This window comes from Euprymna scolopes, chromosome 29 (assembly GCF_053919585.1).
Source record: "Euprymna scolopes isolate OS-2025 chromosome 29, ASM5391958v1, whole genome shotgun sequence".
In the NCBI taxonomy this organism is placed as follows: domain Eukaryota; kingdom Metazoa; phylum Mollusca; class Cephalopoda; order Sepiida; family Sepiolidae; genus Euprymna; species Euprymna scolopes.
The window spans coordinates 43,626,806-43,653,214 of record NC_136510.1 but is presented as its reverse complement, the minus strand read 5'-3'; the positions used below and the strand labels follow the sequence as shown (position 1 = coordinate 43,653,214).

The window sequence follows — 26,409 nt, the reverse complement described above, 5'->3', positions numbered from 1 at the left end:
ATTAGTTTGATGTTTTTATGTGTTTTACATATTAAATAATAAGGACCATGATGAAATAATTTATAAATTTGACAAATATTAACAAATTCTTAGAAATTAAAAACAGTTAACTTTGAATAAACAAAGACAAATGCCTATTTCAATAAGTGATTTTGGGTTTCATTGCGGATTAAATTTTTTCGTTTTTATAGAATTTGTATTTAATCATGGTCATGGTTAGAATCTTTTAAAAATTAACTTTTCTAGCAGTAATGACTCAAGTGTTGGCAGCTAAAAAGATCTCTGCTGACTGTAAAACTTGCCTCCAGTCAAAGACTGAACATGTTACATCTCTTGGCCTGTTATATGGGTAGCCATGGTTTGTGTCATTGGACTTTACTTACGCTAGCGACATCTTTTTGGTTCTCTCATTCTATGGTGTTGTGTGAAAAATTAACAAAGAATACAAAACTATAAAAAATAAATGCCTATGTGAAAACGGAAACCCAGTTTTGTTATTGATTAAATTTTGGTAGAGAGAGGAAGAACTTGCATGACAAACCTATAAAAAAATATGAGACGATCACATGGCACCATCTTGAAAACAGTTTGAAAGAACAAAGAAGATAACTTAAAATAATTCAAACTTGCAAGATTTTAAAAAGTCATAATCTGGGTGTATACAATCTCTTGTGTAGGATTTAATAGTTCAATTAGCTAAAACAGGCATGTTAAAACTTACATACAGTGGATAATTGAAACACTGAGAACGCATGCAACTTTTAGCCAATTTCCATTTCTGCCTACCTCATTGGTAGAGAAAAGACAATTCAGTTCCAGAACAAGATGCTGTGAAGACAAGATGCTAGATACAGGTTCCTATTCTTTGCTAGGAAACGGTAAGACGAAATATAACTCCAGAACTCAATATTCTGTCTTTAGCTGAAGCCTGCCTGCCTGCCTGCTTGCTGAACCAACGTGCCTTACATGTATATGGTCCTGTTTTAATAAAACGGCAAATAAAATTTATTTTATTATCGTGAAGATGTTGGTATTTCATTTGGAACCTGATGATCTTATTTTCTTCTTCAATTCAAGCCAGCTCAGTCAGATAAATACGGACATGACTAACTCAACAACATGCGACTCTTTAACTTACATCAATAACCTGTTGTAAACTATTTGGTCACTATTATAAACATGTCTTAATTAAAATTGCACTAATTAGAACACACATATCGAAGGATTAAAAGTAAAAAATAAAATTTACTAAAATAAATAAAAATAAAGTTAACATAATCATCATCACATCCAGTGAAACGTCCATTTTCCATGCTGGCATGTGTTGGGCGGCTTCCAAACTGCCTGTTATAATAATTAAATTAATTAACATTTATCAGTTCGCCAAACCAGAAAAAAAAAATGACAAATACAACTCATGGTGCTTGTCTAGAATTCCCTCTATATCAAAAAAAAAAAAAAAAAATCTGTACAATCTACATACCTGTGATGTAAAATAAAAATATCATATACCAAAAATCATGTAAATTGATCAAGTAGTTTTATTTTTAAACAAGGCAATCAATTTTTAATACAAACCCATGAGACAATCTTGAGACATCATCTTGAAAACAGTCTGAAGAAAGTAGCGACATAACTCCAAATAATTCAAATTTGTGAACTTTTCGAAAGCCATTCTTAACATAGAGCGGGGAGGGAGGGGGGGACATCAGAAAACTCAAATTCGCTTAAAAATGATTTTCTTTATAGAAATTAAACTATTTGATCAATTTATCTGAATTTTGGTGTACAATATTTTCTTTTCATCACAGATGTGTACGTTATACAGAATTTTTTTTGTTTTTTAATAAAGGAGCAATTCTGGACAAGGACCCAACCCACTAACTGATCATTTCATTTTCCAGACAATCTCAGTCAAAACATCAGGGGTCCTCAGTCCCGATATGTCACGCTTCATACGAGACATTGGACGGATGATAGCCACTTGTAGGAACGAGCCTAAAGTGACTGCTTGAATGTTACAGTGCATCTCCTTAGCTATCAACTGAGGCAACACCATGTCTGTTATGATATCATCCTGCAACGTCTAAGACTGCTCTTTCGTATTTCTCATCTCTACATGATATATAGATTATTGTTTGCCTTTATTTTTATTTTTTTTCTATTGATCCATTGTTTAATCGAAAAAAAAAAAAAAAAAAAAAGAAATTACAAATGTTTGAATGCATTTGAAATTTGGAAAATATTATGGTTAAGAGACCAATCAAAATGCAGATTTAAAAAAAAAAAAAATACTTTCATTCATAACTTACACATGCATACCAGAGTAAGAAACCACTGGAATCGGACATATATACTCAATCTTTGATAAGAACAGAAGACTATGACAACATGTCACATAAAAAAATAGAAAAGAAAAAAATATTGTCTGTATTTTCCTGATGAAGTCTCTTATATGGGTCGAAAATTAGAATTTAAATAAATATGTTTATTTGAAAACAAAACCTGCATTTTGCCTGGTTTCTAAACCGTTATATTTTTCAAAAAAACATTTACTTACAAAAAAAAAATATATATATTAATTTTAACGTTTTCCATGATTTACATTATTAACTAAATCAATAACAATTATAGATAAAAAAAAAAACAATGACCAATTAAGGAAAAGAAAAACATTTTGACTCAGTCTCCTGACTTTTTTTTTTTTTTACATTTTTTTTATCCCATTTTAAAAACAACAATAGCACAAGCATTTTTTTTTAAATAAAAATTCTGTCTGTGCCAAAAAAAAAAAAAAAAAAAGAAACAAAAAAGCGATGGGTGGCTTCAAGATTTGATTAAGAAGTCAAAAATGAATATCTTCACAAATGAAAATGTGTACACCCCCAAGACAGGGGTGGAATGAAGCCCTCTAACCATATATATGGTTGCATCTCTCGTCTTTCTTGTCACCAGCCTCTTCTGGGCTGGTTTTGCCTGCCAATCATTTAGTTTACTCATTCATATATCATACCCACTGGTGTCTGGGCGTTATAAATACCATTTTGCTTTTTGGGCAAACACATCTGTTCGGAGGTTCTGTGAAAAACAAATCCCAAGAATCTGAAAATTAAAAAAAGAAAAATGTAATTAGAGTTAAATTATCAGAAAATTGGCTGAAAATATACAACACCCCTTTACTGTATAGATCCCTAGATGGTTCGTGAGAGCATCTAAGAGGTTGCTGATTGAGGCAGTCATTGTTTAAGAATCCATCAACTGTCACAATCAAAAACTACTCCAAATATTCTGGCAAATTACCCACTTGCTGCTGTTTTTTTTGGGTTTTTTTTTTGACATTCACTTGTCTTTTTCTTTCAATTTTCATATCTAGTATCGCTTATTTAAATCTTTATCTAAATGAATTTGCTTTATGAAAATTGCTCGAGACAAGGCATGAAACCACTTGATGTAAGGAGCTAAAAAACAAACAAAAAAATAACAAATACTACTTCAAGGTCAAAAACTAACCAACGATAATGGACAGATTCTGACCGAGAAAATAGCAATTGTTTCCCCTTTGTCAGAAACATTACTCATGGAATATGAGAACTAAAGGAAAAACTTAATGAAGCCTTCTATTCTAATAGTTTCATCCTTTGAATTGCTAGACTTTGGAATTCGCAGTTTTCTGCTTCCCTGACAGTACTGACATGCAGAAATTTAAATACAATGTGAACGGACATCTCACTGCTCAGTTCTCTAAATAGTGCCCCTGTAGATATGACCCTGAATAGTAGCCCCTTATGTCCAAATAGTAACCCCTTATGTGCCTTGTTTGGAGAGAATAAAAAAAACTTTAAAAAAAACAAAACAATAAAAACAAAAAAGCATCTCATATTAGCCTACAATATCTCTACGGTCATTACAATATACCTCAGGACATATTCACTCCTGAACCAGAAAAAGATTAAGCGAACATCACAAGAAACTATTTCATTGCTGATTTTGATTGAATCTGAGGAGGAATACGTCTTCAATCAGGATACCATGATCTTGGATTGGTTGGTTGGTTGTTTTTGTTTTACGGCATATCAACTCTTTTCGGGTTATTTAATGCCGAATCCAAAGATTTTGAAGAAAAAATTTTTAATAGAATATATTTGTTGTTTTCAAGTCGGTTTCTATTCAACCCATAGTTGGAACCCTAACAGGTACTACCACTCTGGGTCAGATTGGACCTGGGAGCAATGGTAATTAAAGGGTGGCTCCACACTCCCCAAAGCCCACAAGCTGGGGCCTCACCACTGGATATAGTTTAAGGTCATATCCAGGACCCCCATTGAGGGACTTTTACCCTCTGCAGGGGGGGGGGGCAGTCGGTGTATTCTAATGTCCCACCGACAGGGCCCATGATCTTGGAATAGACTTCCAAGAATTAATAAATGTGACAACAATGCAGCAATTCAAGGTAAATTTGAACAAGTGTTGTGTTACTACATAAACTCTTCTGCATAAATTTCTACTACCCTTACGGTATTTGAAGCATGCTGGTTTTATTTTTGCCAAATAAACTGAATTATTATATGCATTTGTTTTATCAAAGACAAATTTTCAAATAATAATAATAATAATTATATATATATATATATATATATATAGACTACTTCATTTAATCACATAAAAAGTATAAATTTATGCGTAAGCTTTAAGTATTTACGTCAACACTGCTCAATATGTAGGTAGAGCTAGTTAGTAAGTTATAAAATATATATGGCAATTAAGCTACACAAAATATTTCGCATTTCATCCACGCTAGGATTCCTAAGCCTGATGAATCCTAGCGTGGATGAAACGCAGAATATTCTGTATAGCTAAATTGTCATATATATTTTATAACTTACTATATATTATTATTTGAAAATTATATATATATATATATATATATAATTGATTCGTTCAATTTTTAGGAAAAGGGTTTCCATTTTGTTATGGAAGTTTAAAATAAAATGATTACTTGAAGTTGATATTACCTCAAAGATTTTTTACTACTATTTAAAAATGTTATATATATATATATATATATATATATATATATATATATATATATATATATATATATATATTATATATATATTATATAGTTTAAAAAAAACGCTCTTTAAAACACATTATGAATACAAGGGAAATAACTCAGTTTGATAAAGAAATTATTTTGAAAAGAGAATTTAGGACGCTAAAAGTATGAAACTTATAAGACGGTGTTAAATTTGTTAGACTGTCTTTAATAGTAAAAAAAAAGTTGCAAAAGAATTGTCATTTTTATTGAAGAATAATGACCACCATGGCATTTTATCACTGTTTAACAAATTCCAAGAACCTCCTCACTCACACACGTCATCACTCAAACAAATTGATTTCTTCTTTCTTTTGATTTCTTTATGAAAAGATAAATTAATCAATAAAAAAAATTATGCTAAATTAATATCCTATATACATCTAATACATACATAAGTTTATCTTATCGAAATTTTCATGTTAGTTCTAAGTAACTTCCATTAAAATATTAATTTATATCGAACAGAAATTTTCTATTTCTTTAGTGCTAGAACACGTTATGAAGACAAAAACTTTGATTTGCTTCAATTTCTTTGCTCAAATACTTTATCCTGTTAGGACAAATTTTTTTAAACAAACTTACTTTAACAAATTACACTACCAATACAAATTACTGATAATAGTGATATTAATTTTGTACTACAGTAATTTACAATAAAATATAACAATATCCTTGTTCATGCTGGGTATCCATAAACAGCAATAACATCATTTCACTTCATCTAACATATAAAGTTATTGTGTTAAATTTTCCATGTTAGATGTAAATAGCTTTTGTCCTAAACTATCAATATTTCATTTTGAATAGCCATTTCCTTTTTTTTAGTGTTGATCCATGTTGTCAGGAAGAAAAATTGTGATTCGATTTAATTTCTTTGCTTGTATACTTTTTCCAGCTCAGATTATTTTTCTCTGCAGCAAAAATACCTTACTTTGGCCACCAGTGACACTACTAATAATAATTACTGATAATTTATTTCCTAAAATTATAATTAAACTCATTCATTTTATAAGGCAGATTAAAGGCACTTTTTTTTTAGCCTTGGTGGGCAATCCTCTTAATAAAAATGATGCTCACCATCACCAGATTGAGTTGGCATCAGGGAGGGCATCTGGCCTATAAAAATATTGTCTTGATTAATGAAATGACTTCCAAAGAAACCTGATCAAGGATAAGTTTGGAAGTTATTTTCTAAAAACTGTCAAACTCATGCCACATGTAAAATGAACCGAGGAGGAGGAGGAGGAGGAGGAGGAGGAGGAGGAGGAGGAGGAGAGGAGGATGATGATGATGATGATGATGATGATGATGATAGTTTAATTGTTTCCTTCTTTACTTTTATTTTACCTTTAAATACATTTTTTTTTCTTTTTTAGTAAATAATCATAGTTTTTTTTTTTGGTGCTTGTTAAGATAGAGTTGATAGACCGATTTTTTTAAACATGTTGTTTAAAGCAAAAACAACACATTTAAAAAAAAATCTGTCGACTATCTTAACAAGCATCCCCGCCTTTTTATCAGAGTTACCAGACATCAAGGCCAAGAATCCAGTTGGTGGAATAATTGTGAGCTGAAAGATGAAGAATACTATTGGAGTACTAAATTTGATCAATTATGGGACAATTCCTGACAAGTATTTATTGACATTAGATTTGAAGACGACTACATTATTATCTGTAAGGAAGCATCATCGCTTTCATTCAGTCTCGAAAGACAATGGATACCCCTTATAAGGGTAACTGCATGTGTAATTTTGAAACAAAAGTTGCATAATCCCCAATCACACCTCTCCTGAATCGGCATTGCTTGAGTCTAGTGGCAAGAAGTCTATGACGACTGGAAAAAACAATGCCGAGATAAGCAAAGAGCACATACAGCACCTGGAATTCTCAAATGGTCATCAACTTTAGTTTGATGACGACCATATTGTAGCCTGCAGAGAAGCAACCTTGTAGTAATGTGTTGCATAGACAAGAAACTCTAGTAAAGAAGCACTGTCCATAGAAATTTTGTGTAAGGTTAGGCATACGGAAGAAGAAAGGGTATTTTCTTTTTCATTGTAGTAGGAAGATATTCCTTGCTGTGAGTGTCTCACAAAAAGGAGCCAAAGATTGGAGCTCAGTTGAGCACCTTCTATGGAAATAACGATAGAGTAGAGAGAGACTGGTAACGTCTCTTCTGTGAGAAAAGGGCTGCAAGGAATAAAGATTTCAAAGCCGATTTTGTTAAGGCAGGAAAGAGAGCTCTGAACGGCACCTCCTCAGATGTGACAGCAGCATCCCTTGTGAAAAAGGAAGATATTCAGTGCAGACCTATCGTTTGTGATTATTTTGTTTTGGAGAGAGAAAACTAGAATCATATTAAATGAGTATTCGAATATATCAAATTGTAATATTTCTGCTGTGTATAAAAGAATGACAACATCTTGATATATGGTTTGGCTTGGTTGTTTTGTTTTATGGCATATCAACCCTCTTCGGGTTATTTAATGCCGAATCCAGTAATTTTGGAAAAAGGTTTTATGCTGCAAGTTCTTTATATCAACAAATATTTATTCATGGAGCTTGGTTTGGTTATTTTGTAGAAGGCTTTTTTTTTTCTTTTTTTTTTTCTTAAAGCTCTTTGTATCGTCAATAACTAGTTTGTAGTGTTTGGTTTGGTTTGGTTGTCTTGTAGTGGATTTTGTTGTTTTTATTACCTGCCCTGCAGAACATGAATGAGTTTTCCAATAGAAAAGGAACAATAGTTTCAGTATTAATGTTTGGTACATTTTAATTTAGCAAACCAGTCAGGAAGTGGGATAGGGAGAAAAGGAAAAGGGGGACGGGGGCTGTTGTTTTTGTTTATGCAGATCATAATTAGGAAAATAAAAAGCATCAATTTTAGGTGCATTTTATCTCAAGAAGCCAATATCTTCAAACAGCCTGATCTGATAGCACCAGATTGATATATGAAAATATGATTTATTATTATTGATAGTGGTATAGGAGTGTGGGTTAGCAAGGAAGGATTGGTTGGTTGTTTTTGTTTTACGGCATATCAACCTTTTTCAGGTTATTTAATGCCGAATCTAGTTATTTTGAGGAACGATTATTAATGGAGTATATTTTTTTAAAGTCAGATTCTATTTAACCCATAGTTGGAACCCTAACAGGTACTACCACTCCGAGTCAGAGTGGACCTGAGAGCAATGGCAATTAAAGGGTGGCTCCACACTCCCCAAGGCCTGCAAGGTGGGGCCTCACCATCGGATATAGTTTTAGGTCATATCCAGGACTAGCAAGGAAGGAAAACACATGCACAGAAATTCAATGGATGTTTTTTTTTAGGTCTAAATCACCAACAAACTGACAATATTGATTTCAGGATAATATATAACAATTTGTGACCACCTGTGGGACTTTGCTGCCAATGCAGCCTGCCTTCAGGATGTTTTATTAAACAACTTCTTCCGCTGTTCTGTGCAGACTGTTCCAATTAACAATTATTTTATTTATGACAATCCACCATATTTATTTCTCCCAGCCAAGTGTCAGACTTCAACCAATGATTATTTTAATTTTCAAGAATCAATCATGCTATGCTGTTTTCTTTTGGTCGGACGTCAAACAAAAATTATTTTATTTTTGACAAGGTATGTGTTCATGCCAAAGTTTGATGACGACCATAGTCTGCAGGGAACTTTGGTGAGAATTGTCTGAAAATAGCAGTTTCAATCCTACCCAAAGCAGGCCAGAGGCTTACTTGGCCAAAAACGTGGTAAGACGACAACAACTATGGAAGGCAGTAATTGCAGTGAATGCTGTCAGGAGATTCAGAGTTCCTATCTGTCGCAGTTACCACCTGATGAAGGCCAGAGGAATAGTTGGTCGAAACGTTGTGAAACAACTAAGAAAAGATGAGAATAATTGTCCGCAATAAATAAAATTAATAAATAATACTCATCTCAATGAATTCCAATTAAAATAATAAAAAAGATATACTTAAAAAAAAAATAATTGTTTCCATTTGATTATAAGAAAAAATTTAAGTCGTTCTTTTTGTAAAATGTTTTTCATTTCTAATCGAACGATCAGGATTAGAAATCGTGTCACATCTCGAAAATCTTTTAATTTCCATTTTTCAGAGAGAAAGATACTCATTCAAATAATTTACCTAAAAGAGATTTCGAAGCACTTAAACTGTCAATTAATAAGTCGCTATTCATTTAATTAAGCCTAAATGCTGAGCTTCCTCCCCCTTTATGATCGTCAAATTCATTTTTACTAATACAATTATCAATAATATTATCCAAAAATTATAATTATCAATATCTTTTTTACTTGTCCGCATAAGGTTATCTACAAGCATTCCTATTGATTACACTTTGGTTGAATCTCCTGTTTTAAATAAAATGGATTCAAACCAAATATACATTAGGCACACCAGTTAAGCTAACATTGAAAGGAACGACCTTTGGCATGACACGGTATCTGATGTCACTTTAAAGCTACACATTGCAAAAACACTGACAAAATAATTGAACATATATTTTAAAATACCTTATTCTAGTCATTTTTTTTTTTTTTACACCATTTTTCTCCATGGTCCTCTTTTTTCTACTGTTGATAAGCAACAAAATAATTGGAAGGTTTTCGTATTAACTTACTCCTGGTTGTTGAGCATCATTCATACATTTTCATAGGAATCAGATGATTATTGTTGGCACTGGTTTCCCCGATATTTTTCTAGTTAAAATTCTTTCTGGAAAAATATCGAATACTCATAAGAGTAACCACATGAAGGTTGCCAACATCAATAAGGGAAAGGGTTTCTTTAGAACAAACTAGATTCAGATTTGCCACACTCAGGTTGCCAGTTTGTATTGTTAATCACCAAACCACCATCATCTCCTCCTTAGTCGGAAGACATCTGATAGATTAGAAACCGAAGTTCACAAGAGAGGCTGTTCACCAGAGCATCTGGAGAGGTTGCTGATTGAGGCAGCCATTATCTAAGAATCCATCAACCGTCACAATAAAAAATTCCTCCAAATATTCTGACAAATTACCCACTTGCTGCTGGGTTTTTTTCTAGACATTCACTTGCCTTTTTCTTTCAGTTTTCATATCTAGTATCGCTTATTTAAATCTTTATCTAAATGAATTTGTTTTATAGAAATCGCTCAAGACAAGGCATGAAACCATTTGATGTAAGGAGCTAAAAAATAAATAAACAAAAAAATAAATACTACTTCAAGGTCAAAAACTAACCAATGATAATGGCTAGATACTGACTGAGAAAAGTGCAATTCTTTCCCCTTTGTCAGAAACACTGCTCATGGAATACGAGAACTAAAGGACAAAATAAATGAAGTGAGGCTGCAGAAAGTAAACCTACTTTCTACTCTCCTTATTGCAGAAACTATTGCAACGTTTTCATATAAAATAATAAAAATAACAGCAGAATTGTCTGTTCAGATAGAAATCCACATGTTAAATAAATTTTCATTATCATCATTATATTCGGTTTAGTGTCTGTATTACATGCTGGCATGTGTTGAATGGCTTTAAGAAATTGACTTTTAAACTTATCTATCTCTGACCAAGCCTTTATTTATCCTTTATCTTTCATTATAGTAAAATCTGTTGAATATTCAATCCATTATTAGTCAGAATAGATGGTATATCCAGCAGATTTTATAAGTTACTAAACATCTATGATCTACTGGATTAGTATATATATATATATATATATATATATATATATATATATATATACAAAGAATAATAAAAACTTATATATATATAAGCGAAAATGTGTGTATGTATGTTCGCTTTTTGTGTATGTCCAAGAAAGACTTTTTACGAGAAGTGCTCGGTCGGCTCACAACTTCTTAAAAGTTTTTATATCACATATAAATTATAATATCTCCGAGTTAACAATGGAGGTCGCCTATCTATTTAATTTGCTCGACTTCGGGAAGATAAATATTCAACATTTTTCGCTCGCCGCATGTGGATTAGGCTTTTTCGTATAATAAAAGCGGCACTAATTCTGGTGGTATTTTTCCGGTCGCGATCGCCGTAAATGTCCGAAAGCAATCAGCTTTTATCAATGTGGAAATATTTTCCTTATATCAGACAATTGCTATATTGCTATATTCAATTTGGACAAGATATTTTCCTTATATCAGACAATTGCTATTCAATTTGGACAAGGGGACCTGGCCCCCTTCCCCAACATCTTGGAAAAATAAAAATAAAAAAAAAGCGTTCCCATATTACATAAAATACTACCTCACAGTCAAAGTTGACCTCATTAAGTGATTAAAATGTGCACCTGCTCATTCTAAGTAATCAAATAAATTCAAACGTGTTTACGTTAGTATGTCGCGGTAGCCCAGTGGTTAACGCTGCACATTTTTTTTCACACTTTAATTTCCAACTTTGCCTCAAGGGTTCGGGGTCGATCCTCATACTCACCTACCAAAACTTTTTTTTTTCATTTTACCCCCACGGAGTTTTGATTTACCCAAAACCACACACACCTCCAAACATCCAGGCAACGCCGGGTACCCCCCCCTGCTAGTATATATATAATTCTATAATGTTTTCATAAATATTTTGGAACTCTACTTTAAAGCTGCTTTCAAACAAAGACACACCCACAGACTGTTAGTTTTATATACAGATCGATAACAGCCAGCAGGTATGGCTGCTGCTGCTTTCAAACAAATATGACATAATATACTCTCTTTCAATTTTCTTTGGCTCTCTATATCTTTCTTTTCCTCTCTTTTATGTATTTACTTAAAAATAGAGGACATCACAAAATGAACTTTATTTTATCAAAAGTTGCCAAATATTACCATTTATCCTCCAATATATATATTTCTTGATATGATCATTATTTATCCTCTCCCCTACTACTCCTCTTTATCTTTCTCTCCCTTTTAATTATCTATATTATTCATCTTATTTCACTATTTCTCTCATCATTTGCCCTTCCTCCCACCATCTACAATATTTAAGCATAGATGAAGTGCACAAAGCGACAGACACGCAAGTAAGCAAGCAGGGTTTTATTTGTAGATAGATTTTATATCCGATAAATTTAATATATATACTCTATCATAATTTATGAGGGATGACAATAGGGAGCCAAATTCTTCTGTGAATTACAAAGATTTAAATATTTCTGCCCATAAAACTACATATGCACCCAAAAAATAATTTGATGCTTATTTTTGAGACTTCAATGAAAGATTGCAGTTCAGAATAAAATTAGAGGCAAACTTATGGACATACTTACTTATCAGTGAAAAATATTCGTGTACACCAAAAATTACGAAAAGTTATTGAGTAAAATTTTAATAAAAAATAAAATTAATTTCCTCCAAACAACATTTATGTCAAGCCAAGCTTGTCATAGAAGATTATCTCCCTTTTTCTAATATGAACACAATATGCTAGCTTGACGTTCAGAGTTAGTTGACTCCAAATAGCAAATTAATTTTATTTGGTCATTAAAATTCTACTTGCTTATTTTCCATACACTAATATTTTTCACTGATTAGTTAAATATATCCATAAATTTTCCTGACATTTTATTTTGAACTGCTATATTTCACTAGAGTCTCAATATAAAATAAAAAAGAAAATGGATATAAAAAGTAATTTATTAATTAATATATATCTGAAACCAATAAAGGAAGTCGCAATTACTCACGCCTGAGAGTATCAAAGCCACCATTCGCCCATGCATGGAGTATTGTTGCCACATCAGGGCTCGTGTATCCACCACTAGGCCCTCCTTATTGGATAGAGTCCAAAAAAGAGTCTCCAATTTAATACGTCCTGCACTGTCAACTAAGATCCAACCCCAGCCCCTTCGCCACAAAGTTGCATCCTTGTACCTGTTTTACAAATATTTTAATGGAATGTGCTGTGATGAAATCATTGTACTTGTGCTCCCTCGACATACATACCTCCCAACAAACCCATTAGCAACAAAATCCCACCCCTTCACTTCAGAGGTTTCTAGATGCTGGAAAGCCGTCTTCTGTAGTAGCTTCTTTCTTCAGACTGCTAGACTTGGGAATTCCCTCCCAATTACCTGCTTCCCTGATTGTACTGTCATGCAGAAGTTTAAATATAATGTAAACTGACATCTCACTTATTTTCTCTGAACATGGTCCCAAATAGTAGCCCCTTACACCCAAGTGGCAATATGCCTTGTTTGGGGTGAACATTACTAAAAAAAAAAATAAAGGCAACTATTACTATGTGAAAAATGTCATATAGCGGATAAAAAAATTTGTTTTATCTAAATATTTATATTGTTTTAGTATTTGTTTTGGACACATTTTGAAAATTCTATATAATAAAGATTAATCTTGTTTTTTTTTTACAGGTTATAAGTAACATTTTTACAGGTTATAAGTAGGGCTGTGACAACAGCATATTCTTTTTATTCTTTTGACTCTTGAGTATATATCTGACACAGCTAGACACAGTTAATCAACCGAGAATCACATCAGACTATATAAAAACATAAGATATTAACGGATGTATACTCAAGAGTGAAAACAATGAAAAGAATATTCTGTTGTCACAGCCCTAGTTTTAAGTAACATTTTTTCAGGTTATAAATAACATTTTTTCAGTTAAATGTATGCATTACGCTTCATTAGAAATGTTTAAAATTATAAGAGTTTGACTTGGAAAAGTAATTCTGTGGTGTTAATTCATCCCCCCCCCCACACACACATCCACCTACTTTAATTTATTGAGAATATAAATGTATAATTTAATTATATCTTAAATTCTAGTAAAACCAGGAGGAAACATTTTGCATCAGTGCATGTAAGAAGTGGGGGAGCTCTTTGGTGAAAGAGAAACAAGCTGCTTGATTACAGTTTCCGGTTTTGAAATCAGAAATTGGCATGCAGTGTTTATAAAACAACAACAAAAATGTCTCTACTCATTTTCAACTACTTTGATTTTTGACAGAATTGTTATTTGAAATATTAAATTTTCAAAAAAATAAAAAATTCCATTATAAAAAGCAGTAAATAATATTTTAAAATTTTTTTAAAAATTATTTTCCAAAGAAATAATAAAAAATCATAGTTAAAAAAAAAAAAAAAAAAAAAAATTATTTTCCAAAGAAATAATAAAAAATTATACTTAACCCCCCACCCAAAAAAAACCATTCCAATTATAAAACAAATTTGTAATAAAAACACTTCCAGTTTGATTTTCTAATATGTTAATATTTAAAAGAAATGATAAAAACAAATTATTAATTGTGCCCTCCACAAAAAAATACTCACTAAAATATAATGGGTAAAAGATTTTTGTGCAAGCTCATAACTTCTTCGCCTCTACCCTCAATAAAAAAACAAAATAATAAAAAATCTTTATGATGTACATACCCATGGTGGGAAGAAAATATCGTATACACAAAAAAATTATGTAAATTGATTAAGTAGTTTTATTTTCATAAAGAAAATCGTTTTTAAGCGAATTAATGGAAATTCGTAATTCTCCTCTTTCATGTGAAGAATGGCTTTCTAAAATAGTGCAAAGGTTTAAATAATGAAATTATCTCCCTTGTTTTTTCAAACTATGTGTAAAAAAGTATTGATTGATGATTTTTGTTTCACCACAAATTTGATTTTTCTTTATTTTTGCTTTTTTTTTCTTGGGGAAGGGGAGGAGCTATGGACTTGCACCCATTTTTATGATAAACACCGCTTGCCTTTCCAATTTAAAATCCAGAAGCCGTCATTAAGTAGATTGTTTCTTTTTTACCGGATCTTTTCAAGAAAAAAAAAAGATAAACATAAACTTTTATGATTATCTGCGTATGTATAGCATATCATTCTAACCAAATTTCAAATTTATAGGTCAGATAGCCTAAAAGTAGTTAGATAACAGACTAATAGAAGACATATACATATCTCTTATATTAACATAGATTTTTTAAAACAATCTTTAAAAAGGATAAATTGTAATTACCTAAAAAAAAAAAAAAAATCCTGTTTAATGGCCAATGACAAATTGTGACTTTGTTATAAGCAGGTGTCATGCTTCAAGGTTGGTTCAGACAATTTGAAGATGAAGGAAGAAAGGATGGGGAAAGAAAAAACGAAATTTTTGATTCCTGTGGATAAGGGTTTCCAGAGTGTCATCATTGGCAGTTTAGGCAGTTTGTGAACTTAGTGCTTTAAGAGATGAACTCGATGGGCCTGGACCTGTGCACAGACCAGATGGGTCTAGACCAGATGTGCACAGACCAGATGAGCCTGGACAGATGTGCACAGACTGGACATGCACAGTCCAGATGTATTCTCAACACATTTGAAGATCAAAACCTGATATTTTTTTTGTTGCTTTCTGCATAATTTTTTTTTCCTTTCGGCTAATTTGTATTTTTGTGTTTCTTTATTTTTCTTATTTTTAATTTTGTTTTGTAAAAGGTACCAGGAAGGAAATTTAGAAAAGGAGTGGAACAAAATTGTCTTTTAGTGGAGGAAGCTCAGCAGGCGAACGTGTAGTACCATGAAGTTCGTTGTGCTTGTATGTCACTGCGTAAATTCTGTGCAAAACAAATTCCCAAAATCTGAAAAAATACAAAACAAAAATGGAAAATTTGAGAAAAGCTTTTGATAACAGATGTACATGAATGAAAGCCACTCATTTGAATTGAGAAAGATTTGAATTGAAAATGAGAAGTTTTTGTTTTTTTTAAAGAAATACATATTTAGAATTCTCATATTATTAATTAAAGAGAGAGAGAGAGAGAGAGAGAGAGAGAGAGAGAGAGAGAGAGAGAGAGAGAAACTAAAGCGTCTGATTGGTCTAGAAAGATCATGTGACATGAGTACCAGGGATATTTTTGAAATAGTCAATTGAGGTTTAGCAGCAGTGACTTACAGAAGCGAGAAGCCAGCCAAATCAAAATGGTAGACTTTGGATACACAAAGTGCTCAGACCCCTTTCAAATAAAACTTTATAACAATAATCTATTATTATATAAAAGCTGAGTTAAGCAATATTTCTTTTCCCTAAGGCTTTTTTTTATATATATTTTAATCAAACAAATTATATGTTAAAATATTATTTAGTTTTGGGATTGAGTTACATTAAAAAAAAAAAAAAATTAAATTGTTTTTATTAGCTATAATTTGAAATTTACTCATCAAGTCTCTCATCTATAAATTTCTGTCAATTACTTTTGCCCTTTCTCACACCTTTATGTTGTTTGACCTACCCCTGCTCTTATTTTATACAGTGTCTAGCACTCTCACTTCCATCGCTTTCTCCACGCCCTCTCTGTTTATTAACAATCAAAGGTAATAAAACTAATTATAAAACTAAAGATGTGAATAATTAATTCTAAACAATAGGAAATATTGCCACAATTATTAATATTATTTAACCCATTGCTGGAGAAGAGTGATGATGAACAGAAATAAAAAAACTAATTTTGGATCTTGTCTCCAGTTTAAAAAATTTAACTGACTTTGCAAACTCATCTCATATATATATATATATATATATATATATATATATATATATATATATATATATATATTAGGGTTAAGGCGATGAATTGGAAAAATTTGTGCTTCATTTCCAATGCCAAAATGATTCCTTTAATCGTCTTTTTTAAAAATAATACATATGCCGCTCCCCATTTGGGGGTACCAAACTGGTTAAAGGGAAAATTATTCCCAACTCGCATTTAGGTAAAAATGCGCTTCCACATAAATAATTGAATTCATTCAATAAGTATCGCTAACAAAAACAAACGAACATCATCTACATTATATATGTGTGTGTGTGTGTGTGTGTGTGTGTGTGTGTATTTAGGCAGCTTATTTTCATTTATGCAAACATGGCTGAACATAAATTTTTTTTGTTTAAGTATGCCTTTTTAATTTTTTTTGTGTTATAATAATAATAATAAAAAAAAATTACTGTATCACAAACGTTTTTGATTCATCAAATCATCAGGTGAAAAAGCAAATGAATAAAACTGTTGGAGAAAAGAGAATTTCAAAAGATAACCGTGAAATCGACAGATGAAGTTGATTAGATGTCAGGTAGAATGTTTTCACACTGTTCTAGGAAAATTAGAGGAGGTGGACAGTTATTTTAATTTTTTTTATAGATATGGGTAAAATTGAGCTGGAGTTTACAAGGTGCATGTTAAGGTGGCAGAATAGAGTAGTGGTCATAAGACCAATAGTTATTATTATGGGAGTTACATTCTCCCAAAGGGTATTTAGTTTTAGAAATTATTTTCATTTTAACACAAAAATGAAACAGTAAAAAAAAAAGGTATAATTAAACAGATTTGTTATATTTAACAATGTTTGCTTGTACGCACAGACACACACACACACATATATATATGTGAGATTCTTACCTGTAATAATGCAATGCCAACGAGAACACCTGCAACTGGAATCAGATTCGCTTCCAACCATTGTTCACCGGCTGGTATACAACCCAAAGTCCAAATTATTCGGTCTTTATCAATCTCCTATGAAAGAGGAAGATACCGTATATCATTTGAAGATCATTATCAACTGCATTTTGGAACAAAATTACAAAAAAAGTTTCACATTGAAAGAAAGCAGATATGAAACGGTCGAACCTGAATTTTCTGTCTTAAAAATGAATTGGAGTAGATAAAAGTTTTGCTTACATGTTCCGTTTTCATCATATCATATCCACATTGTTTATTTTCTATCGCAGACTGAAAAAAAAAAAGATAGTGAGGATGAGAGAGAAAAATATTTTTTGGGGAACAATATTTTAAAATAACATTAAACAATGAAAACATTTTTTTTTTTTTGAAAAAACAAAAAAAATATTTATCATCTGGGAAAATTGTCTCTCTTTTTTTTTTTGCTTGAAGGTCACTCAGAGGCCACTTTAGGATAAAGGTTAGTAAGTGTGAGGTAGCTGGTGAGAAATTATTTTTTTTTTTGTGGAGTAAGGGGTCATTTTTATTTATCACTGTTTTTTTTAGGCAAGGGTGGGGGGGATTCATATCTACCTTTTTTCTCTCATTTATAATTCAACTTTTTGGACAGGTCCAACCCACCCATCCACTCCCCAAAATTCAATTATAAATGAGAAGTAAAAGGTAGATATGTATCTCCTCCCCTAAAAAAAATGTTGCCCCCTCTCCAACTAAATAAAATTTTGGAAAACTCACGGTAACATCCATGCACAAGTACCAGTTTTGTTTTAGTATTTCACAATTTCAAGTAATTTTTAATAATTAAAAAAAAAAATTTTTTTTTGAAACAACAAATTTTATTTTCTCATGAAGTGTTTCCAATATGGGAGATCGATTTACTAGAATGTTGTAATTAAAAAAACTGAGCACACCTTTCAAATGTCTAAACATCGATTTTTTGCTTTTTGTTTTTGATAATCTAGTAGATTAGGGTCCAATCGATAATAATCTGCTGAAAAAATTGCAAAAAACAAAAGGGGAAAAAAAAGTATATAAGGGGGGGGGGAATTGTCCACATCTGCAAAGAAAACAATTTTATATTTTTGGAAAATCTACAACAGTGTAGTAAATAATGGGCAATCAACAATTCCCCCACTAAAAAACAATCATGAGGTTGTTTGCACAGCAACCGAGAAGGCCAACATGCTTGCCAGTTGGTTTGCCTCAAACTCCACATTGAAGCCAGCAAACCATTCCCTCCCTGACTTTCCTTTGCAGACAGACGCTACACTAGATGATCTGAAAGTCACCCATTCTCAGGTGCAGGGTATCATAAAAAAACCTAGACACCTCAAAAGCATGTGGATACGATCTCATCCCGGCTGTACTATTAAAAAAATGATCTCCAGTTCTCTCCAAACTTTACAATAAATGCCTTAACGAATCTTGCTTTCTTGACTGCTGGAAAACTGCTTCTGTGGTACCAGTTTTCAAAAATTCTGGCGAAAGAACTCACCCATTAAATTATCACCCCATTGGCCTCCTCCCACTCATCACCAAAATATTTGAGACCATAATTAACCAAGCTCTAGTCCATCACCTTACAGGTGCTAAACTTCTTACTGACCAACAATATGGATTTAGGCAAGCCCGTTCAACAGCAGACATCCTAACTGTAATCTCAGAATGTATATACCATTCACTGAAGAAAGCAGGAGGAGGGAAGGGCGGTAGCCCTAGATCTCTAAGGCTTTTGACAGGGTATGGCACGATGGTCTTCTCAGAAAAATCAGATCATATGGTATCACTGGAAGAATACATAACATAATTAAATCCTTCTTAAGTAAGAGAAGAATACAGGTTGTCCTTGACGGTCATTCATCTGAACAATATGATACAAATGCGGAAGTACCTCAAGGGTCTTTCCTTGGACTTTTATTATTCTTAATATTCATAAATGACCTCCCTCATAAAATTGTCTCTGAGATGGGTATATTTGCTGATGACACCATGCTCTATAACAAGCACGAGGGGAAAACAAATAAACACATATCTAAGGAAATGGCAGAAACACTAGAGGATGACCTCTAATCTGTAGTGGAATGGGGACAAAAACGGATGGTCACATTCAATGCTACCAAGACTAAGCTTGTTTCCTTCAATAATTATAAGAAACCTTCTCTACCACCAATAGCAATGGCCCAAAACACATTACATGAAAGTACTTCTTTTAAACTCCTCAGCCTAACGTTAACAGAGAATATGAGTTGGAACAGATACATTGAGAGCATTGCCGCTGCAAAGAAGGTGAACTCTCTCTACTTACGCCTGAAAGTATCCTGTACCTCTATAAGGCCACCATTCGCCCATGTATGGAGTATTGTTGTCACATTTGGGATGGTGCATCTGCTACTAGTCTCTCCCTCAAAAGAGAATCGCCAAGATGATAGGTCCTGAACTGTCATCTAAGCTTCAGCCTCTGTCTTATCGACGAAATGTTGCATCTCTCTACCTGTTCTACAAGTTTTTTAATGGTGAATGCTCTGACGAACTATAAGCACTGGTACTCCCTCGACGTAAATACCTCTGACAAACCCGACAAAATCCCACGCCTACACAGTAGAAATCCCTAGGTGTAAGAAAACCATCTACTCCAATAGTTTCTTTCCCAGAACTGCTAGACTTTGGAACTCCCTTCCGGGATTCTGCTTTCCCAACTGTACTGACATGCAGAAGTTCAAGTGTAATGTGAACAGACATCTTGCTGCTCATCTCTCTTCATAATGTCCCTGCAACTTACGTCCCCTACTTCAAAGTGGCACTGTACCTTGTTTGGGGTGAGAGTTTAATAAAAAAAAAAAATATTAACGAATAATTTTAAATGGTTACGTTGTGTTTTTTGTTTTTTTATTGACTAGCAGGGGTACCTGGCGTTGGCCGGCCGGGCCATATAAGACAAAGGAAAGAAATATAGTTGCATTTTAACACATCTAAAAAAAAAATAAAAAGAAATTGTGTATGTTTTCAGCGTCCTAAATTTACTTAACAAATATTCATAAAATCATTAAAAAGGTTTAATATCAATTATTTCTGTGTTGCATATGGACTTACTGTGCTAATTTTTAAATAGTATTTTCATATTAAAATCAAGTTTTACGCACAGTAAAAAAAAAAAAAAGTTATGTTCAACACTTCGCAAACTGCACAATGTTCATAAGTGTGTGAGAACAAAAAGTGTGTGTATGTTTTCAGCGTCCCAAATTCACGTTTTCAAAAAAACGATAATATCAGAAAATAAAAAATCTTTTAACCCTGTTTAAAATGCAAAAGCTTACCGAAATAAATGTTTTAAAAAATATCTCAAAATAAAAAAAAAACGTCCGTCGTAAGGTGGGCAAGAACGCAAAACTCTTTCTGTTCTGAGACAACCCTTTAACGCATTCGGCCATGGCGACAGTCATACCATGATGTTGCAAATTTATGTAGTTTACGTATCCGAGAGGTGAAGTGGTTTATGCATCCGCAGATGTGGAAATTGTTTAGAAAGAGACGATTTTATGTGACCCCCTCCCCTCCATCAGATTCTGCGGTCATTAAGGTAGAAAAAAATATTTTGTTCTAAATTTCACATATTATGCGTCCGAGTCCCTGTCCTTTAAGACAGTACCAGAATTATTCTTATCCACTTCATATTTTGAAAGTTTTAGCGAGACATACAAACACATGCATACATACAAACACATACATTAATACGAATAGACATCTCTATATAGTGGAAGATAATAAATAAAAGTAAAAAATATCCAATGTATAAAGGTCATTAAAAATTATAATTAAAATAAATTTTACACTATGACTACATGACCCTAACTCTAACCCCTTATTAGATTCTGCGGTTGTTAAAGTAGAAAAAAATGGATGTTTTCTTCTAAATTTCACATATTACACGTCTGAGTCCCTGTCCTTTAAGACAGTACCAGCATCAGTCTTATCGGATTTGAATTTCAAAATTTTTAGCAAAACATACAAACACAAACACACACACACATCTCTCCTTTACACAATATAAGTCATCAAAATAAAAACTTTTTAAAGAGTTGTTTTTTTGTTTGTAGTTCATACATAATCGCATACAATAGGTAGAATCTCATCAGAGGGGGTTGCAGAGAATCGTAAGCTTCAATAATACCAAAATATTAGTCGGAAATGCGGGAGCAAGGAGCTGCAGGAGTCGAGTAGAAAAACTATCTCACCCTCTGGGCAGCATTTAATCTAGCTGGAATCTTCTTTATGGAAATGCAAAAAAAAAAAAAAAAAATTGGAGAAAAGAAACAAAAAGATGAATATCATGCTGCTATTTAATTCTAGCAGGAAAACCAGATGCTGCCCGGGATTAAATAAGGATCAACGAATGTTTCACATTTTCAATACTTTTATTGTTATCAAAATCAGTGAAAATGCCCATTTTTCAATTAATCTGCTTGAGTCGAAGACCCACCATGTAGCACCAGGAGGAAGCTTCATATGACTCCTTGCAGTAACTTAGCCAACAATACATTGTAGTCTACATTGCACTATAGAGAACCTACTGTTAATTTTATAAGATTACTTTTATATATAATGGTTTAAAATGAACAAGTCAAGTATCATGCTTCATTAGTGCTCTAAACAGAAACATTCATTTCGAACGTGCCCCAATCATTTTATATGTTGATTTTATATGTTGGATCCTTTTGCTTCTGCAGTGATAAAACAGCTCAAATGCACTTGTGATGTGACGATTGGCTGTATAATGATGTTAACTTAGATTAAAATCGGACTGTTCCTTTTTCATCAGATTTTTTCATTTACCGGTACTTATTGAAAGCATTCTGATACAAAACCTGTGTAATAATAAAGAGTTACTTGCCCTTGGTTAATATCAGGGGGAGTCTAAATAAAGTATTTGATGTGAACGGACGCGTTTCTGGTTCTTTCCTTCCTCCTCTTAAATGTAGTAGCAGCGGTCACCACGTGGTAGCATAGAAATTACAGGGACCCGACGAAACAAAACCAATCTGAAAACCCTCTCAAGACACAAAGTATATTTGTGTGAAATTTTTAAAAAAATCAGCCCAGCCATTTTGGAGTCCACAGGGAACAAACTCATGCACACTGACAGGCAAAGTGCCTTTTATATATAAGTAGAGATATTTCAATGTTAAGGAGATTTACTTTATATAAACAATCACATATAAATTAGGAAACAAAAAAAACAAAGAGGTTATTTTGTTTTTTCAATATTCAACGTCATAAGTAAAAATAGAAAATAGAAAAAATATGGCTTAAAATGTATCCTTTCGCATGTCTTGCAAGCTTATAATATAAACTGTTGTCCATTGTTAAGAAATCCTTTGTTTAAAAATCTTCACTGATATTACCTAATGAGGTCATTTTTTTTTCTTCTTGTTGAACATGAAAGGTTCAATTATTCCCCAAAATAATAAATGAATAAAATAAAATAATGAAACAGCCATTAAGTCTACTTTGAGTAGAGGTTGTTTTGATTACAAAAAGAACAGAAAACAACTAACCATTCATCCCCACCTAAAAAATAAAGCAAAAAATAATAATTCAGATATATAATTAACAGACATCAAAAAATGCCCCCCTCCTCCTACTGACAATGCACTTAGCATTCAATTAACTGCCTTTAGCAAACTTGATAGATATTAATTAAATTAGCTTTTTTTTTTTTTTTTTTATCTTCATGTTTTGATATTCTAATGTAATACAATAAAATCAAGAGAAAGGTTTAAAAAAAAATATATATAAAAAAAGTATTTTGTATGAAAAAAGGAGTTTGGATAGACAAGATGTGTTCAAAAAGTTTCCAGACTCAACAAGCTGGATTTACCAAAAGCACAAGAGAACAATTAACGAATCACTAATTGTGCTTTCAAAATACGAGGTGTGTTTGAAAAAGAATATTGAGACAGAGACAGAATTAATCGATGGAAATCAAGTGCAAGAGATATACACAAAGGTTATCATTAAAATTATTGAAAAACCATTCTAAAATCAACAATAATCAAGAAGAACTAACAGGATTATCCAGCATTGCCCGGGTTCACAATTTCCACAAATTATGTAGATTACAGGAAAAAATGTAAAACTAAAAAATTCATTTATTATTGTAATATGAAATGTTTAAGTTCATTCTGGGATAAAACTAGAGTAAAAATAATTATGGACGAGTAAGGTTTGTAACCACAGCCTTTGACTGAACCACACTGACAGTAAATCATCATCATTCGGTGTTGGTATTTAAGGTGCTGTGAGTGTGACAGACTCCAGGGCGGGCAACACCAGGCAATGTCTCACACTTTCTCTCCATGCAGACCAATCTAAAGGGTTGATATCAGTCATGTTGCAAGTAGTCAAGTCACTTTGTATACATTCAGATCAGGTTTTCCATAGTCTGTCACACACACACACTCATGTCTGGGAAAACCATACATGTAACTGAGTTACAAGAAGGTGGTATACATACATATAGTACATAGCCAAAGTACCTGAGACGCTAAGAAGTTCATAGCCAAACGGCCCTGTCGGTGGGGTATTAGAATACACCGACTGCTCCCCTGCAGAGGGTAAAAGTCCCTCAATGGGGGTCCTGGATATGACCATAAACTATATCCAGTGGTGAGGCCCCAGCTTGCGGGCTTTGGGGAGTGTGGAGCCACCCTTTAATTACCATTGCTCCCAGGTCCACTCTGACCCGGAGTGGTAGTACCTGTTAGGGTTCCAACTATGGGTTAAATAGAAACCGACTTGGAAACAACAAATATATTCTATTAAAAATTTTTTCTTCAAAATCTTTGGATTCGGCATTAAATAACCCGAAAAGGGTTGATATGCCGTAAAACAAAAACACCCAACCAACCGATCATAGCCAAAATACCCCAGATGCTAAGCACGTAAGGCATCTCAAATCCCACTGATACCTAGTTTCTGATAGAGCACAGTTGGAGAGATTCTTTTCTTTAGTTTACTGCTGCACATCCAGTTAATCATGGCACGGTCATTACGTCAAAGTTGCTGCAAATCATAATCTCTCAACGTCATGAAAGATAGCAGAGTGAACACAGGCTGAAAAGACTGACCTAATTCATGAAGGAAATGCGCCTTGATATAAGGATTTGAAGCAGTATAACAGCAAGCAGTGATAACACATCCAGAACCACAAACAGCACTCAATATATCACCCAGGTAGCAGAAGGTAGTTTCAATATTAAGTAGGATATCATCTGTATTCACAAGTGTCTCCTGTTCAACCATTGGGTGCTGCCCACCCAGACATCTGCAACAAACATAATCCAGATTAACAATCAACTTCCCGACAAGATCACTATACTTCTTGTGGGCCCAGAGTTTGCAGTGAGAGAATTCAATAGCATTTACACCTGTGACATGCAGCATAGAGAAACACACCATTGTTCTTCAGGAGGTTGAGCTCAATAATGGAAATTTTTTCTTCTTCATGTTCTCCTTTGCTCACCATACCAGTCCTGCATATCAGCAATTGTGACTTGCACTTCTCCAGAAATCTGCTATAACAACAAGATTGCCTGCATACAGAAGCTTCCATGGGACACTTTGTTAGAAAATAAATAATAGTTATTTCTCTTGAACTAAAAGCAAAGTGACCAGCCTTGAAAATGACAGTTTGAGACGTAAACAAAACGCATCTCCATCACAGACTTTAAATCATCATGCATATCCAACGGCTTCTACATTACCATTTAATCTGTAAGTTGTTAAATAAATCTATTAAAGGTTATACTTCGTCTGTTGATAATTTTTAGAGTGGTTATTAAACTGATAGCATGTATCATTTAAAGATGTAACTTGCTTAATCATGATGAAGAGAAGTGGGCTGAGTACTGAACCCTCATGGATCCCAATGCTCATTCCAAACTCCTCATTGTAGTGGCTATTGATACAAATACGACTATGAGCATTTGTGTATGTGCCCTGGACAATACAAACAGCCTACTCCTTCACACTAACTCTTCTCATTGCCCGTTAGAGCAATTTCCTAGGTATGCAGTCAAATACCTTTGATGAATGAATGCAAAATATAGTGATTTTCTGGATATGATTTACATTTCCTACAATTGGGATGCAATGAAAAATGGTATCCAAGATGCTTCTACCTGGCACAAAACTAAATTGCATTCCATTGATGTAAATCATCTCACGGATGTGAGTGTCCAAAATACGCTCAAGCAGTTTCATTAAGTAAGCTTAAGGCCACAATAACTGCTGTGGTCGAAGAAGTTCAGGATGCAGCTCAATTCCAAGTCCTTTGGGATCTCACTATCATGAAAAGCTGTTTCAGCCAATTGCCTCATCAGCTCAATTCCCTCCTTGCCAGCAGCTTTGAGCGTCTCAACAATCATTCCAGACTGGCCAGCAGCCCTGCCATTTTTCATCTTGTAGAGACTCTTTGAACCAACTTTGCAGAAACCCTGGGGGTGGGCAACAATTGGAGATGCTTCAGAGACTGAGTCACTAGGCAACTCAATGTTTCACCTAACTGAGTGCGATTTCAATGACATCATTTTGTATACACTTTTTACCTACAACATCCCCGTTAGTGTGGTCCATTTCTTAAAATTTGTTATTAAATTTGTCATAGTGTTTTGGTTGGCAGTGTTAGGATTTCTGAACATCAGAGTAAAACTTACTCTCCGTTCATAGATTGAAGCTCAGTCGAGTACCCACCATAGAAGTATCAATAGAACAGAAAAAGAGGGAGGCAAAAAGGTCATTGCTCATTAAAATTGAGAAGACGATTCTGTACC

The 26,409-nt window shown here is 33.2% G+C and overlaps 1 protein-coding gene across 4 annotated transcripts in view; it reads right to left on the bottom strand.

Moving 5' to 3' along the window:
- Positions 1–2,660: 2,660 nt before the first annotated feature.
- Positions 2,661–26,409, bottom strand: part of LOC145252622 (tetraspanin-5-like) — a 220,598-nt gene continuing 196,849 nt past the window's right edge. For 2 of the 4 annotated variants that reach the window (XM_080112342.1, XM_080112345.1), the window contains exons 6-8: positions 17,801–17,851; positions 17,519–17,635; positions 15,516–15,706 (exon numbers count right to left, since the gene is read on the bottom strand). In XM_080112342.1, coding sequence (XP_079968468.1) covers positions 15,623–15,706; positions 17,519–17,635; positions 17,801–17,851 — 252 coding nt within the window. In that variant the 3' untranslated portion in view covers positions 15,516–15,622. Of the gene's footprint in view, positions 3,103–15,515; positions 15,707–17,518; positions 17,636–17,800; positions 17,852–26,409 lie in introns of those variants that run through there. The other 2 variants (XM_080112344.1, XM_080112343.1) reach the window with 2 other exon arrangements.